Here is a 19,411-nt window from a genome sequence, read left to right on the forward strand (position 1 = left end):
GGAGTAAACCCACAAAAAATTGTCTGTGTGTGTGCGTGTAAGTGTCTCCCTCTGTCTCTCTAACTTTGCCTCTCAAATAAATCTTTCCATTAAAAATATAATAAATATATATATATACACACACACACACACACCTTTGGAGTACTTGCAAAAGAAAAAAATTACTTCTTAAGTCATCATTTAAGAATGATGTAAATATTCTGCAAGCAACAGTAAAAGGATCTCTTGTTCACCAGGAATAAAATATATAAAAAACATTTTTGTGGGGCAGAAGTTTGCCCTAAGAGTTAAGGTACTGGCTGAGTGTCCACTTTCCACATTTGTTTGGTAACCAGCCTTGCCTCCTAACTACGGCATTCTGCCTATGAGGATGCTGGGGGCTGAGGTGCTATCCCAAGTAACTGAACTGCCACCCACGGGGAAGCCCTGACTTGAGTTCCCAGTTTCAGCTTACCAGACTCAGTCCCGGCCACTGAGGACATCTGGAGAATGAAGCGGAAAATAGAACAGCAGCTTGCTCATTCTCTGCTTCTCAAACAAACCCCAAAAACTGATTGAGGTAGTAAAAAAAAAAAAAAAAAAGTGTGACAAATGCTACTAAGTACTATTTCTCTCATTAGATCTTTAATTTTGAAAAGAAAGTCCACGTTTCAACCTCATCAGTAACTGATCAATTAATGTTACTGACAAAAAAAAGGGCTGTCTCCAATAATTTTTTTAATACTGTAAAGATTTATTTTTTTATTTCAAAGCAGAGTTACAGCACAATTGGCACAATTGCCTAGTGGCTCAAATCTTCACCTCACACATGCCAGATCCCATATGAGCGCTGGTTCTAATCCCAACTGCTCTACTTCCCATTCAGCTCCCTGCTTGTGGCCTGGGAAAGCAGTAGAGAATGGCCCAAAGCCTTGGGACCCTGTACCCACATGGGAGACCCAGAGGAGGCTCCTGGCTCCTGGCTTCAGATTGGCTCATCTTTGGCCAGTATAGCCACTTGGGGAGTGAACCAGCGGATGGAAGATCTTTTTCTGTTTCTCCTTTTTCCCTGTAAATCTGACTCTCCAATAAAAAAGAGAAGGAAAGAAAGAAAAAAAGAAAAGATAAATCTTTAAAAAAAAAAAAAAGCAGAGTTACAGAGAGTGACAGAGAAGCCAAGGTTGATTTTCTGTCTGCTAGTTCACTCCTTAAATAGCCACAGCAGCCAAAGCTGAGCTGATTTGAAGCCAGGAGCCTCTAAACGGTTCAGGGGCACCAAGGACTTGTACCATCCTCCATTGCCTTCCCAGGCCACTAGCAGCGAACTGGATGGGATACGGGGTCACTGGGACTCAGACTGGTACACATAAAGGATGCTGGCACAAAAGGCACAGGATTAACAATTACTCACTAGTAATCACTCAGAAGCAATTATGCATTTACTCTACTTCATAGAATCAATGCAGATTAGTGAAACAAATATATATCTTATATATGTGTGTATATATATATATATATATTTGGCAGAACATTTTTTTTAAGATTTATTTTGCATTTATTTGAAATCCAGAGTTACACACAAAGGGGGAGAAGCAGAGAGAGAGGTCTTCCATCTAGCTCACGCCCTGAATGGCCAGACCAAACTCCAGAGCCAGGAGTTTCTTTGGTATTTCCACGTGGGTCAAGGGCCCAAGAATATGGGCCATCTACCACTGCTTTCCGAGTCAATTAGCAAGGAGCTTGGTAGGAAATGAAACAGCCAGGACTCAAACCGACACCCCTGTGAGATGTCAGCACTATAGATGGTGGCTTAACCAACTATGTCACAAACACAGGCCCTAAACAAGTGCTTTTAAATTTAATTCTAATTCACCTCAAGAAATGCACTAAATATGTATAATGCAGTTAGTATCCACATGATTAAGTTTAGCTTTTAGGCGCATAGGAAGTTTTACAAATATAAATTTCAAATGATAAATCACCTAAAATATATAGCAACCGACTTGATAAAAATTCTTGGATTATTCTGAAGAACATAGATATCAGAGAATTATTACATTTACTTTAAAACAATGAACATGTTCACTAAAATTATCACACTAAAAATGCAACCCAGAACCAAAGAAAAGAAAACAACCTGACATTCATTTTACTTTTGCTACAGCTTTAATTAAGAAGGCATCTCACTCAAGAGTTTCACTGTTTGTTAGCAGAATAGCACTGACACATACTAAGTTCTGACAAGAAAGTCACTTTCAAATGCATCTCCACAAAGAAATCAAAATTTAGCAAAAAATACATACTCCTTTTGGAAAGCCATGCACATGGGAGAACTGAATCCAAAGACCAGGCACATCTGGGCATCTGGGCTGTAGCCACTGCGGAGAAGCAGCTCTAGGCACTCTTCATGACCTCCAAACACTGCTGAGTACACAGGGCTCACTTTGTCTGGCCCAGTGTCACAAGCCCGGTTAGTGAGTGGTATCAACAAGTCCAAGATTCTACAAATACACACATTCAGGAAGACGTAATGTTTTCATATGCTTATACAGATGTAGGCAACATTTCCACAGTACATACCTTAAGAATCACCCATAAAGGAGGTTTGTTTGTTTCTTATATTTTGAAAGGCAGGGCTTCAGAGAGAGAGGAAAGAAGAGAGACAGAAATCAATCTTTCATACACTGGTTCACTCGCCAAATGTAAGCCAATGGCCAGGACTGGGTCAGCCCTAAACCAGGAACCAGGAAGTCCATCTTACTCTGCCCACATAGATGGCATGAGTTCACTAAGGGCATCTTGTGTTGCCTTCCAGACGCATTAGCAGGAAAATGGACTAGAGGTAAAGCTGCTAGGACTTGAACCAGCACTCTAATTGGGATACCAGTGCTTTTAAGTAAAAGTTTAACCCTCTATGACACGTTGGCCTCTATAGACGTCTTCTGTCTTCAATATACCATCTAGGTACACTAAATTACTACATGCTACATACTTAATTTCAGAATATTACATTTACTGTCGTTTAACAAAAAGGACCTTAAATATATCTGAAACAAACTAAGTAATAGTCTGGTAAGTGAACAGGTAACCTGTTTTTCCTTTTAGTCTATTTTTCAAAGATTTATTATATTTACTTGAACAGCAGAGAGGGAGAGAGAAGGAGCTCTTCCATCTGCTGGTTGTCTTCCTAGACCAAATTCAAGAGCCTGGAACTCCATCCAGCTCACCACGTGGGTGACAAGGGTCTGAGCACTTGGGCAATCATTTGCTGCCTTCCCAGACACATTAGCAGGAAGCAGGATCAGTAGTACAGCAGCCAACTCTTGAAGCCATGCTCTGATACAGTATGCCAGCATGGCAAATGCAGCCTTAACCTGCTGCATCACAATGCTGGAAGAGCTTGCTCTCTCTCTGTCTTCCTCTCCGTATGAACTCCACCTTTCAAGTAAAAACAAATCTATACCACCTAACACCAGTAAGATGGGCCCACATAAAAAAGAACACCAACGACACTTGTTGGCGAGGATATGGGGAAAAGGGACCCCCACTCCAGTGCTGGTGGGGCTGCAGGTTGGTACAGCCTTTATGGAAATCAGCATGGAGAACACTTAAACAACTCAAAATCTGCATACCATATGACCCAGCAATAGCACTCCTAGGAATATATCCAAAACACCTGTTTCACGAGAAACCAACATGCACTCCTATGTTGACAGCAGCAGAATCAGTAATTGCAAAAACATGGAAGCAACCAAAATGCCCATCAACAGAAGATTGGATAAGAAAGCTTCGGTTCATCTACTCCATGGAATACTACTCAGGTATCAAAAAAAAAAAAAAAAAATGCAGTTCTTTGTGGCTAAATGGGCCCAACTGGAAACTATAATGCTAAGGGAAATGAGTGAATCCCAAAAGGTTAGTTACCACATGTTTGCCTTAATTTAACCTATAATTTTTCTTTTTTTGTTTGTTTGTTTGTTGGTTGGTTTTTGAACCTGTCATTGATACTGTCTCAACCCATGTGTTTTGAAAAATTGAACTTGCATTATTTCTAACATATTGTTTACTCAATACTATGTCAATTAATTCCATAACACTGTATATTGATGCTGATGCTTTGTTGGGGCTTTTAACTGACCAGAACTTTACTCTGTTAGCTCTACCCTCAGACCAGAGAAGGTCTCCCCAAGAAGCCGCTGAACTTATCTGGACAATAAGATGCTGGACTCTATGCTAGGTATATGCTTGCAATGAAGGAAGCTCAACTGAACTTGAACTGTGGTTATGCAGCAAGGTGGAGGAATCCACCATGGGGGGAGGGTTAAGGGAGGGGTGGAGGGAATCCCAGTGCCTATAAAACTGCTTCACATAATACAATGTTATTAACAATTAAAAAAACACTTGTTTTCTCATTAAAGTACCAACTAGTTTTATTTTTCCAATTAGTAAGAACTTTTAAAGAGAAACAAGATATGAAAAATAATATTTCCATCAGGAAGAAAACAGAACTTCTATTAAAATATTTCATTGTCTCAAAAGAACATGAGCTCATTAAAATCTGAGCTGGCTGCCAGGAAGAGAAACTTCTAAAAAAAATCATTAAAAGGTCCTTCTTCAATTATTTGTAAACTTACCTCCAGCAGTCAGTGGGAAAAAGTACAATTCTGATCTTTAAAACTAAAAACTTCAGGAATGAAGTAGGCAAGAAAATTCTTTGTGAGAAAGAAAGAGAGAGAGAGAGACAGATGTTTCAACTGCTGGTTCACTCTACAAGTAGTTATATGGCCAGGACTGAGCCAGACAGGACTGAAGTTAGGATACAGCAACTCCATTCGGGTCCTCTATGTGGACAGCTGGGACCCAAATATGTGGGCTATCTACTGCTGCTTCTGCCACACCAGTGGTAGGAAGCTGGATCAGACGTGGACCAGCCTAGACATGACCTGGCACCCATATGGGATGCTAGTATCATAAGGCGCAGCTTTATACACTATGCTACAACGCCAATCCATTACTAAAGACTTTCTATAAGATTTACTTATATTAACTTGAAAAGTAGATTTTACAGTGAAGGCGATACATAGAAAGATATTTTATCTACTGGTTTATTCCCCAAATGGCCACAGTAGCTGGAGCTAAGCCCAGGAACTCTTTCTCTGTCTCCCACATGAGTGCAAAGGAACAAAGACTTGGGCCATTCTCTGCTGTCTTCCCAGGCCATAAACAGGGAACTGGATTGGATGTGAAGCTGCAGGAATATTAACTGGCACCCATATGCATTGCAGGCAGATGATCAGCTCGCAACACCAGCACACTGGTCTCATAACTAAAAACTTTAAGCAGACATTTTAAAAACTTTTCAGTGCCAATTTATGGCAGGCAGCCATATTTTCATAAGCAAAACCTGATTATTGGCTTATAAACCTCATGGAACTCTTCATTTACTTTTGTCTCTGGAAAAATGCCAATAATTTTATGGAAACTTTTTGTTTTGAAATAGAGTAATGGAACCAGAGAAAAGTAGTGGATTTGACTTGAGATAAAAGAGAAATCCAATCAAAGGGCTTAAGGTGGAGAAGACTACTCAGCGCATGTGAAAGGAAAAAAAAAAAAGATTCTACTTCAACAGAGGTCACAAACTCAAAAATCTGCTGGGACAGGTGGCAATGTGAATAAGGTCATCAGACTGCCCAAGGGTCGTGGGGGTAGGGAGGTTAAGTAGAAGACAGCCAGATTACTCTTCTCCAACTCTTACTGCCTTAAATCAGGAAAGCGTGGGAGACAGATTAGAAGCAGATCTGTTCACCATCAGATTGATAGGGAAAATTACACTGGATGATACCTGTAGATAAAATGCCTGGCCCAGATTGACCTCTTAAGCTTTTTTTAATTTTCTGGTTTTAAAGAACTGTTTGAGAGACAGATAGAAAATCCCCATCTACTGGATCACTCCCCAATATGCCCAAAACAGCTAGTAGGGTTAGAAGTTAAAAGTCCAGTCCTATGAGTGGAAGAAGCCAACTACCACAGCCATCAATGGTCTGTGTTAGCAAGAAGCTGGCATGAAAAGCAAGAACCAGTAAAAGAACCCAGGAAATCTAATATAGGAGACAAGCATCCTAACCAGCATCTTAAATGCTGGACCAGATGGCCACCACCATGATTTTCTGTCTTCTAACACTTACTTTGTATGGCCCATTTGTGCAGCAGCATGAATAGGTAACTGCCAGTTGTCCTCATTACAGTAAAGATCAGGATCTGCCCCACTAGACAACAAAAGCTCCACACATGTCGTGTGACCCTCCTGAGCAGCAATAAACAAGGGAGTAGCTTTGTCCAGAGCTTGGCAATTGACATTTGCACCTAGTGAAAACAAAACATTTAATAGATAATCCGCATGTATGTTAAAAAAGTAATAAATATAAAATCCAAAGCAACTACTCAAAAAGGGTTTTATAGCATACTAGCTTTTTCCTCCTCAGTAGGTGTTCTTACATAAATATACTCCTTTTTGATAACTTATTTAAAGTTTTTGCTTTAATGATAGCAAGAAAACAAGTGATTCATGTTTTAGATTCCTTTTTAAACTACAATACTACTTATTTTTAATGAATGCACATTTCATTCTGATCCTTCCTCAAACACCATAAAGTATATAAAATGAGAAAATGCAAGCCATCAAATACAGATAACATTTCTGATCATTATTTTTAAAAATTCTAAAGCCTAAGTTGTGAGAATTTACAGATGATACTCACCAACGTAGACTAAGATTTATCAAAAGAGATTCCATTAGAAGTAACATAACTAGGAGACTAGGCCTTAAAACTAGTCTTTTTCATATCTCTTCCTTCATTGCCGTTACATGATAAAGCACACAATAAAGGAAAAAAGATATTTTTAATAGCTTTCTAAGCAGATGTTCACAAAATCACAAACCTAATGAAGTATTTACAGGACATGAAAATTTGAAAAGTTGAAAATGACCTTGATTTTTTTATAGAAGTTTTGAAACTACAGAACTGTTCAGATTTCTCTCACTGGAGATGACATATTAAATCTGTTAAGTATGGCATTTACTATATGATCAGAAGAATTTTTAAATTTCTTTAGTATGAGAGCACTTCAGAAAGCTTATGAAAAATATAATTAAAGGTAAGTTTATTTGGTGCAAAATAGTTTGATTTCATACTTTTTTCATAATATAAATTTCCCATAAGTAAGGGGAAAATCTCTATAAGGGGAAAAACTATCTCTAATTAAAGGGATATCCCATTAGTGCACACCGAATAAACCAAAGAACTCAGATAGATAAATAATACGGAAAGCACAAATGGTAATTTAAAGAGTTTAATGGAATCCTGGACAATTCCAAATAAACTAGACAAAATCTTGACTTATTAAGAGGACCTGCTTTCATCTTCATAAAGAATTCAACAGCATTATTGAGAAAAGACTAACTCAACAAAGAAATTTCTTTTCCATTTGAGAATTTCTAAACATCAAAAATAAGAAATCAGTCAAAACAAACTACATAATCCAATACAATTAGAGCCATTTTAAGGAGTTAAAAGCATATATTTACAACACAAACATACCTAAATGCCTTTCAAGGTGCTATTCCCAGTACATCAGATTAAAAGAAAATTTTTAAAAGACCAAAAAAAAAAAAAAAAGGTGCCTAGAACTCCAGATGACAGGAGACAGGTTGGCTGACACAAAAATAGAGCCAATAAGGTCAAGATTAGCCTATTAGCCTATTTTATTCAAATATTACTTTAACACTAATAATTGGAACATACTGGGGCTGAAAGTCATCAACTGAACTAGGCTAGTCCTCAGTATGACATAACAGATGAAGGAAAATCACAAGTCAGAAAGAATGCCTGTTCCAAGTCCAAATTCTGCAAGGAAATAATTCTTCTGGCACTTCAACAGTTAGGGCCTTGCATTCTTAGCCTAAAAAATAACACATCTGAAGAAACTATTTTTGGAGATGCCTCTCAAACATAAGATCTGAGCACTCATTGCTGCCAAAAAAAATCTTGAAGAGAGCACTTAATAAGTGTTTATTGCTTTCACTTCCTATTTCGTTTTAAGTATCTGGAGGTTGATAAAGAGAAAGCATAAATAAGAAAACATGTGCCCAGATGTCTAAGTACACTTTGTCTTGCCTGTCTGGAAATAGTTCCTGACAGCAAACACATTTGTCTTTTCCTTCATCTTCACTATACACGCTTTGTCAGGTTAGGACTATGACAGCATACACAGAGCAGAAGAGGAATTTAAAGTCCTTGCATAATTGCATTTCTGGCCACAAAAATATACAAAATAAGAATGCGACCATGGCACTGTCTTCTCTGGTATCCAGAACATGCAGTGGGTATCACTGAGCAATCTTCAGTCAGCTTTATGTACCCATTAACCACAATATTAAGTGGAAACATGCTTTGAAACAAAACTAAATAATAGCTTAACTATCAAAACCTATAACAAAAGGCTATATATGCAAAACAACCATCTAATAAATTATCTTAAAACAATCATGCACCCTAGGGAGTTCAAACAGCTCACATTCCTATAGAAAACACAGTTTCCTCATTCAACTTGCCAATAAATCTCCTTTAGTGCCAGGTTGTTAGATTCCAATTCGGATACCTACTGACTGGCAATGAATTGTGAGAATAAACACATAATAACCAAATTATAAATCAACTTGTATTTACTCTTAATTACAACGTCTAAAAATCATAAATTTCACAATCATATTTAAAAAGTATTCTTCCCTAAGAATCTCAACAGCGCAAAAGCTAATGGATTAATCTTACCCGATGAAATAAGTATGCTCAAGCTCTCTAGCTTGCCATACTGAGCGGCCACAAACAAAGGTGTGATTCCAAAGTCATCCTGGCACTCCTGGCTTGCTCCTTTCTTAAGCAGCAATTTTATTATCTCAGCATTTCCCTAAGGCAAAGATTCATATTTTAAATAAGAGAATAGAAAGAAAATAGAAGACCTGGTTTTTCTTTCTTTTTTTTTTTAATTTTAATCCACTCTACATTCACAAGTTTAATTTTCAACGAATCAAAATATTCAACAAGTATTTAAAATGCCACAGGACCACATTTCCACTGGAGTACATGCACGAGCTAAAAACAACAATCCTGTAATATACCTCTTAGTTTATTCTATATTAGTTGCCAGAAGGAATATGATATTTGTCTTTTGAGGGAAGGTCTTTTTTTTCTTACTATGCTTTGTCTTTGCTTTTTCTTTTCCTCTCATTAAAGGTAAACTTGAAAACTAAAAACAAAATAAAGCAGACTGGGAGGAAAGGAAAGGGCAAAGTAGATTATCCTATACCTCTCACTAACCCATTAAACATGAACAGATGAAACACATATCTCTAGGAATCCTAGTCCTTACAAAATTCTGCAAAATTAGCTTAATAACCAAGGACTAAGGAGCTATCCAAATTTCTAAACATACTGTTCTAAATAAAGTAGGACACTGTTCTTTGTTGATTTATATCCCACATACTACAATGGCTTCTTAACTATACTATCAACACTTGAGAATTTAGATAATCCCTATAGCCCAAAGCTACTACAGCTACTACAGCAGTTAGCTTATTCAGATTGATCATTAGCATTTAGACTGCCTTTTCAGTATTACACTAACCATCATAAATCACAGGCAAGCGGGAAGCAAAACCAGTACAGTGCTGTCATTTTAAAAGGGTAAAACACACAATTTACATGGAAATGGAATAATAAATTCAGAGCTTACCTGAAAAGAAGCCTGATGCAAAGAGTTCCATCCACACATAGAATGGGATCCATTAACATTTGCTCCATGTCGAAGTAACAGCTTTAATGTATCTATCTGTCCATTTTCAACAGCTGCAATATAGCAGTCAGAAAAATTATTGTCAGCAAAGCAGCATGTCTGTAGGACTGAACATTTCATTGATATCCTCACCACTTCTTCACATCAGAACTCACAATACTGTGATCATTAGGAACAGTTCATCACAATTGTCTCAGTCCAGACCCATTAACAGAAACCTACCACTACCTGTCCACTGGAAAACTATTTTCAGTAGTAAAAGTAACAGAGGAAATGGAAGCAAGAAACAAACATTCATTCTCTCTTATGATGCAGACACACGGTTCTGGTTTACTGAGATACAATTTGGAGAGAGACAGGATGCACAGTTAAGAAGCAGCAATAACAGCTTGATAAAGAGAATAAAAGATTGCTACCATTATCACTTGATCAAAAGTGACATGAGTCACAAACAAAGCAAAAATGCAAATTTTTATACCTCAGATAATTCTTCTCATCATAAACAATAACTATTGTTAAAATGATGCCCTGGGTCCAGCGTGGTAGCCTAGTGGCTAAAGTCCTCACCTTGCATGCACCGGGATCCCATATGGGCACCGGTTTATATCCAGGCTTCACTTCACTTCCAGCTCTCTGCTTGTGGCCTGGGAAAGCAATACAGGACCCTGCACCCATATGGGAGACCCAGAAGAAGCTCCTGGCTCCTGGCTTCAGACCGGTTCAGCTCCAGCCATGTGGCTACTTGGGGAGTGAAGCAGCAGATCTTCTATTGTTTCCCCAGGCCATAAGCAGAGAGCTGGATGAGAAGTGGAGCAGCTGGGAGACAAACTGGCACCCATTTGGGATTCTAATACTTCCAAAGTCACTGTGCCAGGCCCTAGTAGTTCTATTTTGAATAGTCTTGCCTAACTTATAAATTAAACCTTGTTAGAGGTGTTTCTGTTTAGGAAGAAACAATGTCTACAGGGTTCAGCATTATCTGTTCCTTCAGGCATCCACTGGAAAAAGTACCTAGCATGGATGAGGAAATATATAAAAAAGGACACACACATGCACACAACACATTGGAAATAAAGTATATTATGAATGCTATTAAATGACTGCTATAAATGGTAACCTTGGAGAAAGAATAGTGTCTGTTAAGATACGGGTAAGAAATTTTGGATTCATAGTCTTGGGTACCAAAAAAGAGGTTTTAAAACTTTCTATTTTAATTACAACTGTTTTGTTATTCAGTATCTCTGACTATACTAGAAGGTACAATATGGAAATCAAGAACACTCATTCATAAAATTAGAAAGGCACCAGACATTTGAACAATGGGTCACACTTGAAAATGTTAACAAAGATCAAACAAAAAAAGATAAATCCTTAAAAATTTAAAACAAAAATGAAAAGTATACTCACTATTAAAGAAAACATGCCGGGCCCGGCGCGGTGGCGCAAGTGGTTAAAGGTCCTCGCCTTGCACGCCCGGGATCCCATATGGGCGCTGGTTCTAATCCCGGCAGCCCCGCTTCCCTTCCAGCTCCCTGCCTGTGGCCTGGGAAAGCAGTCGAGGACAGCCCAAAGCTTTGGGAACCTGCACCCGTGTGGGAGACCCGGAAGAGGCTCCTGGCTTCGGATCGGCATAGTATCGGCCCGTTGCGCTCACTTGGGGAGTGAATCATCGGACGGAAGATCTTCCTCTCTGTCTCTCCTCTCTGTATATCTGCCTTTCCAATGAAAAAATAATAAAAATAAATCTTTAAAGAAAACATGCCATCAACACTCTATTAATCCAATACATTGAATTTACATAAATACTTATTTCCCCATCAAGGACTCCCAGAAGTTCTTTAATTGAAAGTTCTCTTACCCTGAGGGGCTTCAGAAATGTAACCAATGGCTGTGATAGCACCACTGAGGTAGAAGTTCAATATAACTTGTTTTACTACTAAGTGGATTCTGAAGCGAATTCCTCATGCTTGGAATGGCAAGATTGGAGGCAATTCAGAAAACCTGAATTATAAAAACCACTAGAGCAGGACACTCGGAGCATGCCCCATATCGGAGACCTGAGATGGGTGGGAGGCTGGGTGGGACTTCTCCCTTTATCCCAGATACAGAAAAAGAAAAAATAATGTGGAAACAATAGTCTTACTCACTTTCCTGTAGCCCTTGACTCTCTGTGTCCTAATCAACTATGTAAAGATTGCCAAAACAAAGTAATTTCAATTTCAAAAAATATATTCAGCAACATTATAGGTGAAACTAAATTTTCTATAGTCAATCTAATCTTGGATGGCAGTCATGACAGAAAACAAAGAAAATTTCAGATCCAATTTAAACATTTAAATAATTTAAATCAGTGATTGCTGACCAAAAAATACTACGGCCAGATTCCAAATTATTTCCCAGCTATTGGCAATCGCTTAGTTTGCCTGGTACCTAAGCAATTGCTAAAATTGCTAGAAGAAAAGCAGCCAAAGTTGGCAGGCATTCTAGATCTGGCTAATGCCAAATTTGGGTTAACTACACCAGTGTAACAACATAGTTGTCTATTTTTTTTTTTTAATAGATGGGGAAGGCAGAGAACACCCGGCTGGGAAACGCCATCCTGTCCCCCAAATGGAGAGGGTCACGGATTGCCTTGGGAACACACTGAAGTGGCAGCAGCAGAGGGCAAGTTTGACAGGGGAACAATGATTTCTGGGGGCTTCCAAGTACCCAGCCATGCACTTGCAGGTAGGTACGAGAGATGAGATGGAGTGGTTTAAACGGGGACAGAGGGAATGTCTGGGTTAGGCCAAGGCACCTACCTGCCGATGTGGAAGACCTGGGTTGGACCAAATAGTATTGCCATTGGCTGCTGGCACACACAAAAGCTGGGGCTGGGAGGCATGCTTGGATGGGATAGGTCACAGTACCCACTCATGAGTGTCAGAGCAGGTGGTGCTCCACACCACCTACCAAAACATGAAAGAACCGGATCTGAGGGCAGATTCTGTAGGGGACTAGTGGGCTAGCCTCTGTGGGGCTCTCCTCTGGTTAGTGTGCTGGGGTTAGTGATGGGTAGAGCCAGGCTGAACCACCTGACAGGAACAAACCTAACACAGGAGTTGGGACTGGGAGGAGGCTGTCCAGGCTGGACCAGGTTGCAGCACCTGCTGGCACATGCAAAGGATAGGACAGAGGGCAGACCATGTCAAGCAGGGCTACTGCACCAGCTGGCACAAATAAGATCCTGGACATGGTAGGGACGTTTGGGGAACTCCTTGCTAGGCCATAGCTTCCACTAAGGAGCATATTATTGGGTTGGAGCCTAGCTAGGCCAGGCCAGGTTGCAGTACTTGTAAGCATTTGTATAGGCCAGGTCCGGGGGTGGGCCAAGCTGGGCCAGATTGCAGCACCCACTGCCACACATGAGAGCCAGGACAGGATGTGGGCCACGCTCAGCTAGGCAAGGTTACAATGCCTACCAGTCAGAGTTGAGACTGTGGGTGGCCCATGGCAGTCTGTCAAAGCACCCGCCAGCAAGCACCAGCTACAGTGCTGAGAATGGGCCTGGTAAGAGAACTTTGGGAACTCCCCTGGCAAGCTATAGCTCCCACTGGGGAGTGTGAGAATCAGGGATGGGGAAGACCAGGGTGGGCAAGGCTGAGCACCCATCAGCATGCATGCAGGCTGGGTTTGGAGGTGGGCAAGATGGGGCTATGCTCCAGCACCTGTTGATACTCACAAGAGACAGAATGCCTGTGGGACAGGACAGGCTAGACCCCCAAACCCTAGAGTTCACATGAGAGCTGGGTCTGGGGGTGGGCTAGGCTGGGCTAAGCTATAGCACCTACCAGCAAAGAACTAAAATGGGTGTGGGCCATTTGGATTATCCCTTAGCACCCGTAGGCACTCATGATATTTGGGGCTGGGAGCTGGCCTGGTAGGGGAACTTGGAGAAATCCCCTGCTAGGCTACAGCTCCCATTGGTGAGCACAAGAGCCAGGGCTTAAGGCAGGCCAAGCCAGGCTGGGCTGTAGCACCCACTGACATATGTATGAGCCAGGTCTACATCATTCCACAGCACACACTGGCACAACTGAGAGCCAGGATGAGGCACCAGCCAGGTTAGGTTGGACCACAATACCTGCCAATTGACATGAGGGCTGAGGGTAGGCCAGGCTGGGCTAGGCTGCTGTACCAGCTGGTGAGAGCTGGGACTGGGCATGGGCTGGGCTGAGCCAGGCTATAGTACCTGCTGGCAAATGCTGAGACTGGGATCAGGCCAACTCAGACTGGGGACATCATTTGCTGGTATGTGTTAAGACATGGGGCTGGGCACAGGTCTGGTAGGGAAATTTCAAGGATTCCCTTGCTGGGCTGCTGTTTCCACTAGTGAGCATGAAAGCTGGGACTAGGGGTGAGCTGGTCTGGGTTAGGCTACCACACCTCTATTGTGCAAAGAGTCAGAATTAGAGCGGGCTGGCCAGGTTATGTCACAGCATCCACTGAGAAGTATGGGACTACGTACAAGTAATGTCAGGCTGGACTAAAGTGCCCCCTGACTAGCACAAGATCCAGGGCTGGGAGCAAGCCTGGTCTGGAAACTGTGGGTACTCCTCTGCTAGGCTGCAGCTTATAGTGGTGGACTGGGCTGGGCAAAGCAGCAGCACCCATGGGCATGCATGTGGGTTGGTCTGGGAGTGGTGTGGGCTAAGCTAAACCACAGAATCCATGTATGTGCACAAGATCCAGATGGGTTACAGGATGAACCAGACTATACCACAGCACATGCTACACATGCAAAAACCAGGGCTAAAAGCAAACCTGTTGGGGGGTAACTGGAGGCCGCAGCACTGAATGGTGTGTGTACATAAAGACCAGGCCTTTGGTGAGCTGGGCTAGCTAGTCTAAGTCGCAGCACCCCGTTTGCATGAGAGATGGGGTCAGAGACAGAACTGACCAGGCAACTGCATCCACCAGTATGTGCATTGCCTCATGGAGGTAACAGCCTAAATCTGACCCTGTTCTATCTGGTGCACACAACAATTAAGTCTGAGGTCACCCCAGGTGAAGTTTCTTAGGAGACTCCACAAAGAGATGGCTGGACTCAAACCCCAGCCACAGGGAAAGTCATAATATGTAAGGTCCAATACCCAGATGCACATGGGGACCTAATGGCCAGCTCATCTAAGCCAGCACAAGATACTGAGTGTCTCATCAGAGGATAGAAAGCAGAACAGGTTGGACCACTGCCCTAGCTAAGTTGTGCAACACATTCCTGTGTCTACGGATGCACCAAGGTGGATGATTATGAGCCAACAGATGAAAGGATTTTCTCAATCCTGGTGCAACAAAGCTAAAGACATCTCAAAACCACTAAAACTACTCAAGTAATATTCTTGGAATATTCTTCCCTGCATCAATCTCAAAGGTGCCATCAACTGACCATCCTTCCTCCATCCCCAAGTGCTGCTGTGGTTTGACAGAAAGGGGTGGCTCTCTCCTCTTCCCTCCCTGTAGACACAGAAGAAAAAGAGAGATAGAGAGAGAGAGAGACATTTGTCTCACCCACTTTTCTCCATATCTCAACTCTCCCCACCCTGATTAGAGACCCATGGGGACATGCATCCCTCTCAAACATGTAAACAATATTAAAAGGAAAAAGAAAAAAAAAACAGAGAGAAAAACAAATTAGCATGACTGGCCTTGTAGTGTTGCATGTTAAGCTGCCATCTATAATGCTAGCATCCCATATGAATGCTGGCTTGAATCCCAGTTGATATCCCTGCAATCCAGCTCCCTGTTAATTGTCTGGAAAAGGCAGCAGAAGATGGTCCAAGTGATTGGGTCCTGGAACCACATGGGAGAGATCTGAAAGATGTTTCTGGGTCCTGGCTCTGGTCTGGCTGTTGCAGCCACCTGCAGAATTAACCAGCAGATGAAAAATTTCTCTTTCCCAAATAAATAGATTAATCTTAAAAAAAAAGATTACCATGTTAATAACAATGATATATGAAGCACACTGTAAAGGTAAATTTGCTTTCCACAAATTAGAATGACCTTCTAAAGTTGAAGAAAAAAAATTGTTTTGACCATTTAATACAGTACAGAAGTCAGACAGAAAAATTGTTTTTGCTTTTAACATCATACATACATTAAGACATCGTATTTCTAATGAAAACATTTCCCAATGGCAAAAACTTAGACCTATCTATGAGTAAATAAATGGGATTTTGCAGCTTTTGACATCTTTTTCAAAATAAATTAATAAATAACAGAAACGATGGTTAGAAAAATGTACCTAGAGCTTAGATTTACTACCTACCCACATCCCTACTTTAGAAGAAGCTGTTTTTACATAACAATTTGGAGCCACCAAATTGAGGAATGGGAGAGGTTACAACTGTGCTTAAGGATTGGCTTCCTTGTCTACGGCCATACCACCCTGAATGCGCCTGATCTCGTCTGATCTAGGATTGGCTTCCAAAAGGGCAGGCATTTTACACGTTTTCTCAATCCTACCAAGAAAATGAAGTATAAAAGCACACTGAGAAAAAACCCAGCACCTAAAACAGACCATATAGTCCTCTTCAGAGAACAGAGTCAGTGACTTAGATTTTCTCCACACAGTAGGGACTCCAGCTCTATAAGATTAGTGGGAACATAGGTGAGAGAAGGAAAATGAGAGCAAAGAATCAGAAAAGTGCTCCTGCTTGACAGCTTTTGAAACAGAAATATGATAAATCTGTCAGTGACAGCAAACTCATGCCAACCAAATCTGTAATGTTAATAGGAATGGCCCATGTAAGATATTTTACAATGGATTCTGTGTAGAAACATGACTTACTTACCCTTTCTTTCCTATCTGAAAAGAGCTTCCTCCTTTCAGGTGCTTTACCTGTGTCCTAGCTCTCACTTGCACATCTTTTTGTTTGTTACTTTTTTGAGCTTTCTCTTTATATTGTCTCAAGATTTTGTCATCATTCCTTCACTATTAGGTTCTGCTGTTCAACCTACAAATTAATGTATCTTATCCTTTAAAAAAAAGTTAGAACAAGTATTTCATGACTCCTCTTACCAACATGCTAATTTTTTTCTCCCTTTTCTTATTCCTCTAAACATTACTCTTAAAAACAAAGACTTGTGTTATTTATCTGAAAGGAACAGGGGGAAAGGGAGACAATGAAAGAGGAGGATCTTTCAGTCATTTATTTACTGCTCAAAAGGCCACAATGGCCAGAGCTGGGCCAGGTCAAAGCCAGGAGCTTCTTTCTCCCAAGTTTCCCACAGGGGTGTCCGGCCTAAGCACTCAGTGCATCTTCTAATGTTCCCCAGGTGCATTAGCAGGGAACTAGATAGGAACTGGGGCAGCTGGGCTAGAACCGGCACCTACATGAAACACCAGTGCTGCAAGCAGTGGCTTAACTTACAGGGCCATAGCACTGATACAAGATTTTCCTTCTTCAGTTTACAATGATCCCATTTTCACATATTCATTCAACAAATATCTAGTGAGTACCTACTATGTACCAGGCAATACTTTAGATATTAGAGACACAGAAATGAATGAGAGACAAAACAAATCCTGCCTACGTGCATTCTACATATCAATGCCACTGTCGTAACTCGCTAGGAGCTTCTCCACTGACAATCATTAGTAATTTCTGAGTTATCAGCTCCCATGGCCTTTTTTGCCAGCCTCCCATCTCTTACACTGTTCCTACTGTCATTGACATTAATTTCCCCATATTTCTTTAATACCAACTTTCTTCAGTATTAAATAGCTGCAGTTCTAACAACTCACTTTCTCTTTACTTTTTCTATTAATTTCAAAACTATGACAATTTATCAAAATTTTGTCTTCAAGCCTTACCTTTTATTCCCTTTATTCTCAGTGAATGTGCTAAATTCTGAAGCTACAGTTTTCAGTTTTTTGCAAATATGTTTTCCTTTCTTAATCTTTCCCTCATTGAAAACTATAAAACATTGAAATCTTTAAACATTGAAAACTATAAAATACTACCAAGAACAATAAAGATCTAAAATACAGCAGGCTACACCAAAGGAAGATCCACTACTGTAAAAACACAAATTTGTCACAAAATCATGTAAGTTTACATGTTAGCCTAATCAGAACACCTACAGGTGTTATAAAGATTCTTTTCATAATTAGAGGGGAAAACTGATTCATACACATGGGAATGCGAAGTACCAGGTAAAGCCAAAATAATCAGGTATCAAGACTCACAAAGCTAGAATGGTTAAAATAACATGGTATCAGCAGAGAATAGATAAAATGACCAAAGAAATATAAGTGAAATTCCAGAAACATGCCACTTCCATTCCCCTAAAATGGTCACCATTATGTCAAAGATGAAAAATTAAACTGAGTCATAAAAGGGCAGTTTCTTTCAAAAAGTAGTGTTGGGTCAATCAAAAAATCTGCACAGAAAAAAATAATTCTTGACCTCTGTCCCCAATACCATAACTAATAATCAATTCCAGATATACTGGGATCAAAATCTGAATAATAGAGCTTCTAGGAAAAAAAAAAAGAAAAAGAAAAATACCCATGACCTGAGCTCAGAGGAGAAAAATACTTAATCATGAAAAACAGTGATAAATTAGACTGTGTAAAAATCAAGAACTCTTGGAAATCAATAAAAATGGATTCCTTATCCATTAAGTATGCCTACACACTCTCTCCAAACTAAACAGGCATCAGAATTACACTTCTGCCTCAGACCGTGGAACGGGTATGAAATTCACCATCAGTCCACAAGCAATCATCAGACTGGACAGGATATATAAAAACTTTTTATTTGAGCATTAAATAACAGAAGACTGGCTCCCAAGAGAAGGGAAACGTCTGACACAAGAACTGTAACAGCCCCACCTCTTTGCCTGGGTACATTTTCTGATTATATTAACCAAGACTAAAGTTGTGGGGAAAGTACTACAAGCAGATGAAGTACAGATGGTAGTTCAAGAAGAACACCTAAGTTCATTAAACTGAAGTTTTATGAAGTTAAAAACTTGAATAAATCTCCAGAGAAGAGAACTGTGCAGAGGGAAGATCTCAGTATGGAAATTCCCCCCAACAAACTTCAGTAAAAGTCTGGGATGTCCATGTGCTAGGCAGGACTAAACATATCCCAGAATGGAATACAGATGATTAGAGGGCACACAGTACTCAAGCACAAAGGAACTTTTGGAGCTTTAGCCTCATTAATGGTAAAACCACATTATGCCTTGTTAACACCCGAGGCACACCGCTAAGGCACCCAAATGGCAGGGCTCTGGGGGAAGGTCCACATTAAAATAAAGTCTACTCTAGACTTCCTCTGAGTTTAAAACAAACCTTGACAAGATCAGATACTGGAAGGTGGTTTGCTTGTTTGTTTGTTTAAGATTTATTTATTTTTATTGCAAAGTCAGATATACAGAGAAGGAGACATAGAGAGGAAGATCTTCTGTCCCCTGGTTCACTCTCCAAGTGGCCCCAACGGCCAGAGCTGAGCCAATCCGAAGCCAGGAGCCTCTTCTGGAAATTCCAAGCAAGTGCAGAATCCCGAAGCTTTGGGGCATCCTGGACTGCTTTCCC

General features: G+C 40.5%; 1 protein-coding gene across 8 annotated transcripts in view; it reads right to left on the bottom strand.

Moving 5' to 3' along the window:
* ASB3 (ankyrin repeat and SOCS box containing 3) overlaps positions 1–19,411 on the bottom strand; it is a 92,279-nt gene that overhangs the window by 31,709 nt on the left and 41,159 nt on the right. For 7 of the 8 annotated variants that reach the window (XM_040993738.1, XM_040993740.1, XM_040993742.1 and 4 more), the window contains exons 4-7: positions 9,769–9,881; positions 8,808–8,943; positions 6,165–6,342; positions 2,283–2,480 (exon numbers count right to left, since the gene is read on the bottom strand). In XM_040993738.1, the coding sequence (XP_040849672.1) occupies positions 2,283–2,480; positions 6,165–6,342; positions 8,808–8,943; positions 9,769–9,881 (625 nt within the window). The remainder of the gene's footprint in view (positions 1–2,282; positions 2,481–6,164; positions 6,343–8,807; positions 8,944–9,768; positions 9,882–19,411) is intronic. The other variant, XM_040993746.1, reaches the window with a different exon arrangement.

This window comes from Ochotona curzoniae, unplaced genomic scaffold (assembly GCF_017591425.1).
Source record: "Ochotona curzoniae isolate NIBS_2020 unplaced genomic scaffold, NIBS_Ocur_1.0 contig_883, whole genome shotgun sequence".
Classification (NCBI taxonomy): Eukaryota; Metazoa; Chordata; class Mammalia; order Lagomorpha; family Ochotonidae; genus Ochotona; species Ochotona curzoniae.